Source organism: Pithys albifrons, chromosome 9 (assembly GCF_047495875.1).
Source record: "Pithys albifrons albifrons isolate INPA30051 chromosome 9, PitAlb_v1, whole genome shotgun sequence".
In the NCBI taxonomy this organism is placed as follows: Eukaryota; Metazoa; Chordata; class Aves; order Passeriformes; family Thamnophilidae; genus Pithys; species Pithys albifrons.
This window is the reverse complement of record NC_092466.1, coordinates 17971800-17986406: the sequence shown is the minus strand read 5'-3', so window position 1 is coordinate 17986406 and position 14607 is coordinate 17971800. Positions and strand designations below refer to the sequence as shown.

General features: G+C 35.6%; 1 protein-coding gene across 2 annotated transcripts in view; it reads left to right on the top strand.

Moving 5' to 3' along the window:
• Nucleotides 1-14166, top strand: part of HECTD2 (HECT domain E3 ubiquitin protein ligase 2) — a 37742-nt gene extending 23576 nt beyond the window's left edge. For both annotated transcript variants that reach the window (XM_071563887.1, XM_071563886.1), the window contains 9 exons: nt 1796-1928; nt 4790-4878; nt 5666-5824; nt 6256-6330; nt 7213-7300; nt 7542-7648; nt 8536-8651; nt 9249-9392; nt 11616-14166. In XM_071563887.1, the coding sequence (XP_071419988.1) occupies nt 1796-1928; nt 4790-4878; nt 5666-5824; nt 6256-6330; nt 7213-7300; nt 7542-7648; nt 8536-8651; nt 9249-9392; nt 11616-11736 (1032 nt within the window). In that variant the 3' untranslated portion in view covers nt 11737-14166. The remainder of the gene's footprint in view (nt 1-1795; nt 1929-4789; nt 4879-5665; nt 5825-6255; nt 6331-7212; nt 7301-7541; nt 7649-8535; nt 8652-9248; nt 9393-11615) is intronic.
• The last annotated feature ends 441 nt before the right edge of the window (nt 14167-14607 follow it).

The window sequence follows — 14607 nt, the reverse complement described above, 5'->3', positions numbered from 1 at the left end:
CTAGTTTCCTGCTCAGCATTGAGAACAGCCTAATTATATTGAAAAATAAGTCCAGGTAGTAAAAACAATGAAATAAATTTTGATTACTGTCTTGGTTTGAGATAAGCAACTGCCAACCCCCCCCAAGCACAGAGAGAAAAACCTCCCTCCTAAGACCAGGGAAAGGGAGGAAAAGAGAGGGGAAAGAAAAAAAAACACTTCAAACTGCATTTATACTAAATCTACATATATTTTTCACAGAAAGAAAGAGACAATTAGAAGAGAGTACAAATATACACTCACACAAGTCTACAACAACAAGTTCCCCACCTCAACTTCTTAACGAACACACAAATTCTACTGTCTTAACTACACATTACTTAAGAAGAACCTTATTCCCCAGGGAGACAAACCCAAGCAGAAAGGAGAGACCCAGAACAATGCATTTTACTTTCCTGAGGTACCCTGTGAGCCAGTGGTGGGCCTGGTCCTCTCCATCCCCCCTGGGACAGCATCGTGCGTCCTCCCAAGAGGAGGGCTGAGAAGCGACTGCCTTAACCACTCCCACACTGGTTCCTACTTCCCTGGAGATGATGTCATAATGTGGTATGGAATACAAAATTACTGGCTAGAAGAGGTCAGCTGTCAGCTCAGCCCAGCTCAAGTCAGCTGACAGCTTCGGCCTAGTCCAGACTTCAGAGCCCAAATCTAGGCCCACCTAGGTGAACCCATAACAATTACTCATGTCAGAAAATGTAGGTTTAAACTTATGTTCATTTTGGCTTTCTCTCCTAAGACAGAAGAAATAGGAGTGATATTATTACTTTCTCTCAGGCATTGTAGGGGGTTTTTACCACACTGAAATAACCGAGAACAACTTCAAAAGTTCTAATGGTCAAAATATTCTCCTTTTTATTTCTGATGTTTTCTTCTGCCCATTTCAGAGATGAGTAAAATCGTATTATTCATATTCTCAAAGTTATGGGGAATGGCAAGTGAGGGAGAAGATGTTTTATTTGTATTTCAATTTTTAAAAAAATGGCAAGGAAAATAAATTCAGCTAATGAATAACTTGTTTCAAATAACACAAATACCCATAATTATAAAACTTGTGCAACAGGAATTTACTTGAGCAGTTAACAGCATGGAAATTACTTTGGCACATGCATCTCCCTGACTGGTTTAAACACTTTCTCTGGAGTTGGCCAGTAATTAATGATTTAAAGAAAAATTGTATAGGGACTCAATCTGAAAGATCACTGTTAATTATGAAAGGCTGTAGTCTAATTGTTTGCAGGTTTTTTGCATAACTGGATGAAATGCTCTCTCTTAGGGCAAAGCAATGACAAGAGCTTGTTACCATTGTCTAAAGCACAGTTTTAAAAAGCAGCTCGTACTTTTTGGAAGATATCTTATGCTGAACCAAATGGTGTCCAAATGTTGAAAGTTTTTCAGCTTACCTCCTTATTTCTAAATATTTTCTTAATTTGCCATTTCGTCCTGGTAGAATGTCTTCTGTAAAAAGTAAAAAAGGTCCAAAATATTTGAGACAGACTCAATTCATTGTATGTAGTGGTTTAAGTCTGTTTACACACTACCAACTTCTTTTCAAGCACCATGTGCAAAGTAGTTGATGATGGCAAGTAGTCATAATTGTCTTGCATCTGTAAATAAATTGTTTTAATATAGTAGAAAATTCTGAAAATTAATAGTGTAAAGAAAGCAAGAGTGGTAGAGACAGAATTGTGTTCTCTGTGGTTAGAGGTAGTAATAATATCTTGAATCTTTTTCTTCTTCCCTACCTGTTTTGCAATAGCTAGCAAGAAAGAGGGCAGATCTAAAAAAGAAGTTAAAAGTCACGTTTGTAGGAGAAGCTGGTCTTGATATGGGTGGCCTGACAAAAGAATGGTTTCTTCTTCTAATTCGCCAGATTTTTCATCCAGATTATGGTGAGTCCTCTTAATGTTCTTAGGTACAATGCAAAAATTTGTTCAGATTCTGTGTAAACAATGCTCAGCAATAATGAAAAATTCTTTTTATTATAAATACTGTTTTCAGCAGAAATCAGTAGCCTTGCACTAGCTGCTATGAAGGAAATTATCTCAGTCTAAACCTGAACAATGGTTTAGCAAATATTCGAGTGGAGATAAGGCCAAATGTATTGGTTTATCATCTTCCGTCCTTGACTCTTTCCTCTCATGCTGCATTTTCTCTTGTCTTCATATTCCTGATTTGGGGATTTCTCCTGGGTTTTGTAAGTAGCTACAGTTGGATGCTGTTACTGTGCTCAGTTCTAGCAAACTGCGACCTTGATCTCCAGGATATCAATTGTTTCTGTTGGTGCTGATAGTAGCTCCAAGAGTGTCTGCAAGTTCTAACACTATTTCTGTGATTAGGCTAAGTCGAAGTTAGTTCTTATTTGAATCTTTCTCATTGTATGTTCTGTTTGTATTATTTGTGTAGCCAGTATTCTTAAAGTAGTCTGAGATAATTCAGGAAAGAAAGGTCCTTTAGTCAGGTGCAGAGACAGTATAGGCAGGTGTGAGCCTGAATGAAATAGCCTGCCTCTGCTGTTATCAGGACCTGTGAGCCCATAATGATATTTGCATGCCCAGAGGAAAAAACTGAGGACTTTTTGAGCAAATAGGAGTTTGTAAGACATGAATGAGCAGTCATAAAAACAAGCAGTTTAATCTACTTGTTTTGTGATGCTGAAGGTGTATCTGGGTGGGTTTTATTTCCCACTCCAGTAATTTCTCAAATGAGAAATTTAGCTTTTCTAAATTGAGTGTGGATACATTACTGATGATTCAGTGGGTTAAATTGTTTCCAGGCTGGCTTTTAAATTAGCAACATTGATTTCCAGGGACTTGAGCATAACACCTGATAGTCACTTGTAGAATGCAAGAGCTTGTCTGTCTTTTCCTGAAAGTGTTCATGTCCCTTAAGTGCACGGTCCTTCTTGTTTATAGGACTTCTTCTAAAGATACAAAACTTTAAGTCATAAATATGTCCTCAAATCTGCTGAGATCATTATTTGTCTGTAGCCCTTTTTCTAGTAAAAAGGGGTCTATGTGGAGACATGACATTGATGGTAACAGCCTTAATAGGAAAGAATTTATCCTGAAAAAAGTGTTCTGTAAGTTTGACAGCTCTGTTAGGAAGAATGTTGTCAGCAGAGCTTGGTAACTGATGAGTTTGGAAACATTCAGAGTAGTTTATTTTTTCACCATCTCTGGCAGGCTTCCTTGCTTTAAAGTGTAAATTCTTTCATTGTTACGACTATCAGCCAAGTGTGGGAGGAGTTCAGAAATAATTAATGTCCCTTGGAAAGGAACTGTATCCTCTGCTGTCTTTAATGACTAAGTTGCAAATAAGGTGTATCAGAAGCTTGGAATGGAAAACATCACTATTCTTTACACTTTCTAGTTTAACTAATCCCTTAGATTTAACTCCTGGAATTTAAGAACTCATAATTAGCTAAACTGTCTCTTCTCCTATGTGTTTTCCAATGTTTTGTTCATCTTGCTGTGGACAATTAATAAATGGGATTTGAAATCTATTTTGGTCCTGCATCCCTGCCATATTTTAGTATGCAAACCTTACTCTGCCTTACATGCAACTGTTCTGTTGCTTGTGATGAAGGCACTGCCTAAACATTTTGTGATGAGCACCTTTTTGAGCTGATGTTCAAAACATAAATTGTTCAGGAGAGTAGGGAGGAAAAACATGAATGCAGATTTTTGCCTGTAATTTATCGTAAGAACTGGATGTCCCTGAGACAAGTTGGATTTTCATTCTTTTTTTGAATCAGAAGGATTTAAATTTTTTTTTCATTTAAATATTATTTTTTACCAGCTTTATCTTCAAACACACGTGCAGTGAGCTATTGCATACAAGATGTCCTTGAAACTACTCAGTGCTTTGGTTGGTACAGACTGTGGAAACAATAATAAGCTGTTGGCCCGTTTCATACCAACAAATTAAAACCAGTCATGATGTTTCATCCAGTTTACTTTAGCATTGCTGAAATTAATTTCACTGTTAGTGCATGCTTATCTAGAGTATGTCTTGCTTCTCTGGGCAATACTTCCTAGGCATTTTAAAGCTGTTATCTGCTTTCAGTATATAGGATTTTATGTTCTGTCACTCTTTAAAACAGGATGTTCCAAATCTGATGCAAATAGCAGTCAAACTAGTGTATACTCATGATTTCAGTAGGATCTGTCTTTTCATTTAGACCTGTAAGTGGCTTTTTTAACTTCTCTGATAAAATTTTTTGACAGAAAATATGAAATATACCCCTTTGCTGCTAGTGTGTTTATAACATAAACCTTTTACAGACTTCTATTCTAAGAAGGTAAAGCTTTTGGTATTTGTATCATGGGATTCATACCTGTGTTTTTAGAGATTGTATCTGCTGTTGACTTAGAAGAAAGGAAGAAATAAATTACATTGCAATTTTAGTTAGGTAATGCTTCTGGCTGTACAGATGTTAAAGTGCAGTGAAGAAACAGACTGTACAGAGTCAGTGCAGAATATCCACAACCAGGGGCCCCAAAGAGCAGATTATACCAGCACCAACAGGGTGCTGATGGGCTTGAAGCTGCTTCAGGCCTGGCTCTGCCCTTGGTGGTCCTTCCCAAGCACCTGCCTGTAGGCTCCTGCCATGGGTGGGAAGAGGGAACAAGTGTGGAGATCTGGACACTGAAGGGGGCACTTCTAAGGGTGCACGTGTGACAAAGGTGAGGCTGTGTACAAGTCTTTATTGAAGCTCAGGCTTTGTAAAGGCCACGTTGCTGTTCTACAGGCATGTTTACCTACCACAAGGACTCGCACTGCCATTGGTTCAGCAGCTTTAAATGCGATAACTATTCTGAATTCCGACTGGTTGGAGCTGTATCCTTTTATGTCCACTAGACGGTGCTGAACGATGAGCCATCGGGTGAACGGGCACGGGGCTGAAACAAGGCACTGGCTAAAGCTTCTTCGGGGGTTGTGTACTCAACTGTGCCCCACTTTCAATGAACTGTTCTGAATATCATTCAAGCAAGTGAACTAAAAGTAGGAAGAAAATGGTGATGTGTGGGTACATGGTACATTTTACAGTTAGAACATACTAGAATCAAGATTTAAACATGCAACATTTTTTGTGTATAAGACTTAATTTTTATGTACTTAAACCTCTGAGTTTCATTCAATAAGCATCAATGTACCTGTATGCATTAATGCTTCATTTAAGTCCCTGTTGATAAATATGTGGCTTTTTGCACTTCGCCAGAGCAGGTTTGTGTTTATACTTTTAGATCTATTTAAAAGAAACATTGCTATATTGAGCTCTCACTAGAACTTTTGAATTGAGTATATATTTATCCAATTCTTTTTTTCCAATAACAATACTTTGAAACAATATATTGTAGAAGTACTTGTGCAGAAAATTATGAATAAGATCCTCAAGTGTTCAGTCAATGTATGTCATTTGACCATTTTAGCCTCTATTTAATTGAAATAGAAAACTGCATTTTAAACTGTCAGTCCAGAAATAAATAATTTCCATTCCTTCTGTTTGTTGAGCATGAATTAGAGCATGCTGAATAAAATCTTAGAATATTCTTTCTTAGTTACTAGAACACTAACTGTAATAAGGCTATGTCAAGTTTGCCCTTAACTTACTTGACATATATAGCTTATGGGACTGGCTGTATATAATAGCATCACCTTGGATATTCGTTTCCCACCTTGCTGTTACAAGAAATTATTGAGTCCTCCCATTGTTCCCTGTGATCATAACACACTTGTAGGCATCTGTGATGTCACATTAGATGACCTGTTTCAGATCATGCCTGTAAGTATAACCTTTTTTAAAGAAGCTAACTTACTGATATAAAACCTGTATTATTTGTATTTAATTCTTGATTTATAAACTGTTGAAAACAGCTTCTTTTTTCAGCAAAGACTGTCTCCTTCTGCTGCTGAAAACAGAAAATCTCCATGTTTTCTAGCATAGCAGTATTTTTATTGATCTACTTGAAGTCCAAATACCAAAATCTGATAAGAGCATAGACACATTTTCCATAGTAAAAAGAAAATTGTTACATATATGAAAAAATGCACATATTAATTAAGCAGTGATGGGGGTATTTTGCATGCATTTTAAATATATGGCTTTTTCCAAGATACTTTCTGTATAAAGTAGTGCTTGTGGCATGTCCTTGCATAGTGCATCAAACCACTTAGTTTTGTGGATTTACTAAAGAATTTTTACTCATATTGTAGGAATTGGCCCACGGACTAAGTGAACTTCTATCCTATGAAGGCAATGTCGAAGAGGATTTTTACTCAACCTTTCAGGTTATTAAGGGATTCTCAAACTTGTTTAGTCATTTTTACGAATGTTGATAAGGCAATAGAGTGGCCTTCTATGGTGTGATTGCTGATTGTTTGGAATATACCTGCACAGGTTTCAAGACTGGGTCTGTGCTGGGGCCTCTGGGCATGCAGGGACTGGCCCCATGAGGAGGCTTTGAGCTGTTGTTCCCTGACCGTGCAGGTGCATCCAAGTGCTGACTGCCAGGGTCCAGAGCCAGCTACTGCTGCATTTCCAGCTCTTTGCTTTCTCTGACACCATCACCTTGCCATCAGTGCCCTGGCTTGCAGAATTCATCTGGCTGCAAGGCAATCCCTTTTCTGTCTAACCCAGAAGCTATTCAGAGCTTCCTTGGCTCCTTTATGCACTCTGTCCAGGAAATCTCACTCCAGCAATAGGTTGTTCAAGTCATGGGAGTTTCGCCTGACCTTTATCTCTTAACTGCTGCTTTAGTCAAGAAAGTCTTTTTCATTTATTTATTGCTTTAGAACACATACTAGTTAATAAAATTTCAAGTAGGTACTTTTTAGTTCCTAGGCAAGCTACAACAGAACAAATAGCTTCTTAATTGTATTTACTATTTCTAGATTGTTCTTTTGTATGAAAAGCTGTGTGGCTCCAGAGTATGCAGGTCAGTTTGACATGCCATTGTGTAACAGGCTTCATTTTTCTACTTTGAATACCAATTTCTTGAGCAATTTGTTGAAAATGGTAATATTTAACTTTCAAAAACCCCATAACCCTCAGAATTCCAGCATGTGCTGTTAAAGAGAGAGACAGGGGAAATACATAACATAATAAATGCAAACTTTGTGAGGATATGAATGTATTTTCCAGTACTGACCTTGACTTCTCTTTTTCTCTAGGTTTTTCAGGAAGAATTTGGTGTTATAAAATCTTACAGCTTAAAGCCAAATGGAGATAAAATTCCAGTCACAAATAAGAATAGGAAAGGTAGCTCAATATATATGAACTACACATATTTGGCAGATTTAAGGTTTTTTTCATTCCTATAAGCCTAGGGTTTTGTTAACAGTGTGAAAATGAAATGACTAGTCCTTTCTGCTATGCCTGCCAATTTAATCATATCTAAAATGAAATGCATTCATTTTTCATAATGCAGTACAATTTGGGAGAGTGGAACAAATCATTGATTAAAATTATTATCATGTAACAAAATGTTTTTCTTTTTTAGAGTATGTGCAGCTCTATGTTGATTTTCTTCTCAACAAATCCATCTACAAACCATTTGCAGCTTTTTATTATGGATTTCATAGTGTCTGTGCTTCATATGCATTACTGGTAAGAAGAAAGTGAAACAACTCTTCACTTCTGTTTCAAGTATTTGATAATGTCTTATCTAAATTAAACAAATTGTGCTGGATGATTGTAAGATTTATAAAAGTATATGTCTGTGCTCCTGAGTGACTCCTCTGAAAAAATCTATTACTTTTTGCAAGAACATGACTCAGTGAGGTTGAGCTGAAACATTCTCTTTTCAGTCCTGTTTGGCTGCCGGAGTGACTTTTGTAATTGACATCATCCCTTCTGCACTGAGAAAGAGGGAAGCAATTACAATTTGCTTGAGATTTTCTCAATTCCTGTGTAATAAGTGAACTATGACATGCTTGCATCAAGGCGAGATGTAAATAACTGCAGGGAAGGTTTTGGGAGGAGAACGAGAACCCATTGAAATGCCATGACAAAACTTCCATACAATATTACAATGTTGTAGTAAATGAGTAAGTAAGGTTTGCACAGCAGTGTGTACAACTAAGAGCAAAGTTATGTCAGCCACTGGTGCTCAGCCACCTGCACTGGGACTTGTCAGTGTAAATTAAGTGGAGTTGTAACCAAAATTGACATCAAGACCCTCGCTGAGAATTCCATACATACAAACTTAATTTTCTTCCTGACCCATTTGTAATCTAATCAGATGGCAGGCAATTCGGTGTCATAAATGTAAGAATGAAAAAGAGGTGAGATACAAAAGAAATACACTAGAGTATTGTGTTATCCTGTACTTTGCTTTTTACTATATACCTTAGTAAGAGATTCTTCAAAGGGTTGATGGATTAATTTTTCTATAATCAGTATATATCCAAGTTAGAGACTTCTATTGAATGACATTGCATTCCATTCATTTATCTGGTTTTTTTCATAAATATTTTATCCTTGATTTCTGGCAGCTGCTTCGTCCAGAAGAGGTAGAAATTCTTGTTTGTGGCAGCCCTGAGCTGGATATGTCTGCTTTGCAGAGGACTACCCAATACGAGGGCTACCAGAAAACTGATCTCACTATACGGTAGGCTTGGGGGTTTTGTTCTAATTACTGAGTTTGGAAACATCAAAACCTTAACGTTTTGCCAATAATCTCTTCAAGGATAATCTGAGAATGGTTTAATAGAAACCTATTTCCAAATAAGACAAAGACACATTAAATTATCCTCAGGAGGAAGGGCTGTTAGTGGTATGTGTTGCTGAATATCTTTAAAAGGTTATGACCAGGTGGAAGTGGAGACAGATTGAAAAGAATAGCTTCCATACAAAATATGAGTCTTTATAATCCAGTCTTCTAAAAATAGTCATTTTTTTAAATTCTCTTTGATACTAAGGACATTTATTAGTGACCAGAAGGCATTTATACTTTCATAGGAAGGTGAATTGGGACATCATTTAACAAGACGTAATTCCAAACCTAATAAAACATTGAACTTACCAATTCCTTAGGAATTTAACCTTGTATATTGGGATACTACTGATGTCCTATATGTTACATTAATTAAATTCTCAGTAAGTGACATTCATCGTGTAGTACTTGTGGTTGTATTATCATCTTCATACTGTTTTGTCATGATATTTCATCTGGCAACATTTTCTTCTCTCTCTGCCTTGAACATAGATACTTCTGGGATGTAGTACTTGGATTTTCTCTTGACCTTCAAAAAAAGCTGCTACATTTTGCTACAGGAAGTGACAGAGTACCTGTGGGAGGAATGGCTGATTTGAATTTCAAGATTTCAAAGAGTGAAACATCCACGAATTGGTAAGTAGCGTTTTGGGGGTTTTACATATTTTTGTTAAATTGTTTCCCAACAGCCCTTATTTCTCTTGAGTGTCTTTTTTAAAGAAGAGCAAGCAAATGTACAAGGAAGAAACTGCTTGAACTCCCTTAGTTTGACTTCAAAATGTTATGCTTATTTAGTGATTGCATAGATTTTGCAGGTGACTATTTATTATAAAATTGTCTCCAGGCAATGTTTACATTTTAGGCCAGTAATTATTTATTAATAGTGATGCCTTACATATTTTCAATTCAAATAAATTATTCATTTAATCATTCATACATGACAGCTGAAAAAAATGAAAATATATCTTGGATATGATTTTTTCTGAATTCATTGATTTTGATGGCATTATTTATAGCAGCCCCTGCAGCTGCAGAAGATGCTTTGATTCTCTCCTGATGGTCTAAATAAGAATTTTAACACGTATGGCTGCAAAGATGCAGCATTCCTTTAGGGCCTCTGGTGTATGGCTTATAGAGAAATTGCTCAGAAGATACAGGAACAAGTTTTCTTGCAATTTCATTGTGAGGATTACATTGTTCTTGCCAAGTTCTTATGTTTCTGGTAGTGTTTTATTTTGTATTAAATTGACTTGAGACATTCCACATGCTTTTCAGCTAGTATTTGTCTTCTCAAGACTAGAGATTGTCAGTTAAAATAATTTGGAAAGTCGTATAGAAAAACTGGCTGCTCTGAAACTCACTGATAAGCAGCAATTACTGACTTGACCTAGATTTCTCAAACATTTACAGTTATCAAAATACTTAAATGGAATTATAATTTTAAAGTAAAAGTTTTGTTGCTTTTTTTGTGTAGATCTGAACTAAATGCATAAACAAAATAAACTTTGGTTTTGTTTTTAAATTCAATTTATCTCATTACTGGGGTATTTCTAATGCCTTTTTCAATGAGCTAATAACTGGTTCCAATAACATTAAAGGAGCATGAGGATCTGATAAAAAGCGAAGAAAAATCAGTCAACATTAAATTTCTGTTTGTTCCTTTTCTTAGAAACTAGAAAATGGGGTTTGAAATAGTGTGCATTTTAAACTGATGTAGGTCTCTTTTGCAAGATAATTGTCGCTGTCAGGGTGTCTGCACAGGGATGAATGTAGGTATGTTGCTCATACAGTAGGATCAAAGAATATAATAGCAATAAAAATTGTGAAATTAATAAAAGTTTCTCAGCTTTCCAAATTCTGAAGCATGTGACTCCAGTCTGATTAACCAGTCTTTGCTGATCTTTTAAATAAAAGTAGCTTGCATTTCCAGATCTGGGCAGTTCCACCCCCTTTCAAGAACATTTGCCAATGATCAAAGGCCAAGCTGCTGCCCTTCAAAAGACTGGGTTTAAATGAAGGGAGACCTAGAGAGTTTTTGTGTCACATACAAAAATTTAACTTTTAATTGTCTGAGTTTTAGACATTTTTCAGGGCGTTTTCCAAGCATCAGGTTGAGCTTCAGCTCACTGTGTTTCTCCTCTCTCCCCTCAAGTATTATCAGCTGTAGGACAAGTCCTTATCCTCAGTGTTGTCCTGCATGTCACTCGAGAATTTAAAGGGCAAGAAGATCCTGTGGCTTCTTATTATCTGTGATTTGTCAAACTAGTCTGTTCTAGTGAGAAGCAGTTTCCAGTGTATCAGTCAGGCATTTCTTAGCAGTATCTGCAATAGATGAATACGAACTCTCTCTCAGAAGAAACTTGTAACTGGAAGTGTCCATCATTTCAGTCCTCTCCTTAGAGCTCTGCACTGAGGGATGTCTGTAAGGATGCTTTGTATCAGGCTGAACTTTGAGTTCTGTATCCTCATATAACTGTGGTTCCTCAAGGTTTGTCTGTACCTACTGCAGGACTCACCTTCCTTCTTTGTCTTGTGGGTTCTGTCTGTACCCATGTTTTGTGTTTAGAGAAGTCATGTGGTACTGGGAATTTCCAAAATCTGGAAGGAGATGTTTCCAACTTAACAAAAAAATAAAGATAGGGAGTTGAAGGCAAACAGAGTCACCTGAGATGCTTATGACCAACAGTGGTGTTTTTTTTGCATTCAGCAGAACTTGAACAAACATTAGAATAAATGTTCCTTTTACAGGGTTTCTTATTTAAGTAATGTTTAACTGAAAATATGTAGGCAGTTGGCAGTGTTCCACTTCTATTGCATTACTATTAAATGTGTTTTGTTGGGTCTTTTTTAAATTATTAGGTTACCAGTGGCCCATACCTGCTTCAACCAGCTTTGTCTCCCTCCTTACAAGAACAAGAAGGAACTGAAGCAAAAGCTGATCATTGGAATTTCAAATGCAGAGGGGTTTGGTCTAGAATAAAATTAAATACTCAAAGAACAGCATTTTTATGTAGCATTCACTTTTCTGATTGTGCCTTTAAGCTTTTCATTGTTATGTCTCTTGGTACTGTGCCAGTTTTATCTCAGATTATTTTTTACTGTGCCAGTTTTATCTCACTTAGATTATTTTTTAAATTAAATATGAAATGTATCGTTTTTCCTGGATGGCAATATATTTACTGCTTGCTTTGCCACAAAAAGTAGCTTTCTTTATACAAAAAGCTCATCTCTTTGATAAACGAAACCCAGCTAAGACAATTTTTGAGTTTTAGTTTTTTCTTGATAGCACTTTATCATTAATCATAATTACTTTACATCAAGGTATCCCACTGGGAGATAATATACAGAATATTTCTTTATTAGTTAATTCCAGTGGTAGAATGTTTTCAATTAACATTAATAAAAGAAAAAATATAACATCAGCATGTAGCCATTTTTTCACAAATAGAAATTTTAGTCTTCATAAAATGTACGTAGTTTTATTATTCTGGTTTTCCTTCTTAGTGAAACCAGCTGTCTAAAGATTAAATAACTGCCTGTGAAGAAATAGGGTTTTGATAGTGTCCTTTACTGCTAAAAAATTATTTTTTATGAATAAGAGAATTTAGATGCTCTATATTCAGCTTTTACACTTGACTGTACAAGAGTGTTAAAAGGTATTTTTTCAGCTTGAGGGGATTCAAGTTCAAGCTGCAGGTATTAAGGAACTTGTCTGTTCATTCTTTACAGCAAAATAACCCAATCTACTGTAGCATTATAGTAAACAAAACTAGATATTTTAAATAAATTCCACATATGATGATATGTTTTAGGAAGAGAATTAAATCTACAGTTCATGGCCAACAGATATAGTGTATCATGCTATCATTTTTTCAGCACCTTTATTGAATGTCTCAAGTAAGCTGTGACAAAAGTGAATACAATAACATTTCAGAAGAATTTTGAAGCTTTCATTAACTTGAAGACCAGCATTTGAATATAATGTTTTGTGGTTTTCACTGCGCAAACTACATGAAAAAATAATTGGTATGTCTGTTCTGAGTTAGTAAATTAGGAGCTGGGAAATAAATGGTTCTAAAATACTGATGTAATTGTAAATCTGGGGTTTAATCATTAAGCAGAAAGAATTTATCAACATTCAGTATAGTATTTTTAAATATGAATAGCTACTGTGTTTCCTATAGATTTTTCTGGATGAGGCCCAGGTCATTCGAGACACTTTGTCATCTAATTTGTCAGCCTTCCCCACTGACTTCTGCTAGGGCATGGATGATTAAATATCTTGTAGTGTCTGTGCTCAAATATTATATTAGTCTTCTTTTCTCTCTCTGTATTATTTACATATAATTAAAATATTTACAGATTATGAACTAATTGATCTAATCCAGTTTCGAAGCTGTTGTGGATATTCTTCAATAGCAAAATATAAATTTTATTTTCTTCTATCCAGTTGATAAATTACTGGTGATTTTACTGTTTTATTAAGGCAGTGATAACTATTAGGATATTTTAGAATATTGGGCATTATATTCATTGTAATGTCCTTGAAACCAGTTGTAAAATTTCAATTGACTTTAGCCTGGAATTAAACTAGGTTAACATGAGAGTGTTAAAAGGAGCACTGAAAAATTCTGCATTTTACATTGTTTCTCCCAAATGGAGTTTTTGAAATAAATTTTAACTTACGGGACTTCAGATGTTAAGGAATAAATGAAACTTTCACTGTTGCACTGAATGAACTACAAAACTTCAAACAATGTTAAATTTCTAATACCTGAATATGGGGTTAGTTGAGAAATCTGGGAACAAACACCTGCCCCCTTCCCCTCTTTGTAGAGTTGGATTCATGGAAGGTCGGCTTACAAATAAATAGCTATACAGTTTATCTGAAAACATGGCAAATTAGCCAAAATATTTTTTTATGGGTCAAGCCCACTTTTAATAACTATTTATCTATTATTGCTAAAATAAAGCTTTATCTTCTCATTTTCACTGAATTGCACTTTGCCTTCAGTTTAGTTTTATTTATTGGAGCTTTTTTTGATTTAATATGTAATATTACCTCAGAATACTATAAAAGCTATTGTATTTGCATCGGTTTTTAAATAAGATTGTCATTGAAAGACATTTTGTATATTTCCTGATGTTGATAAATTAAATAGTAAATTTTGTATTTGTTAAATGAAAGCATTGCACTGTATTTATTAAATAAGCCTCTGATAATTTTAAAACTTTTCTTCAGTGATGTTTTGTTGTTCTTTTGTCTTGCCCTGTAATCCAGCAAATCTTTTTTTAGCACCATCATTGTTTTGTACCATACAAAGGAAATCTGGTTTGTATAAACTTGTTCATTACTAAGTATCTATTTTTATGTATTAAAATTGTGCAGTCATTAAATCAACCATTTCAATTTCTGGCCTCACTTGTTTAATTTCAGATTTCCAAAACTGATCATAATGGCTTTAAAATTATGATCAACCTATCTGCTTTTGGTTTATTTTTCTTTTGGAAATAGTTCTTTACAGTAACAGTTTTGCTAAAACATTGCATAGTTCACTGAAAAGAAACTGAGTTTCAACTACCCGACATGCACCAAGAATTGTATTTCATATTTACAGTCAAAATTCCCGGTGCATACCACAGTGTAACAATGCTGTAAAGTAGCACAGATCCAACAACTGGAGTTGTTTTGGATGGAGAGGAGGAGGCTTCATTACAGCCTTGTGGTACCTTAAAGGGGCTTATGAAAAGGAGGGAGAGGGAATTTTTACACAGGCAGATACTGACACGACAAGGGGAAATGGTTCCAAACTGAAAGAGGGCATGTTGAGACTGGATGTTAGGAAGAAAT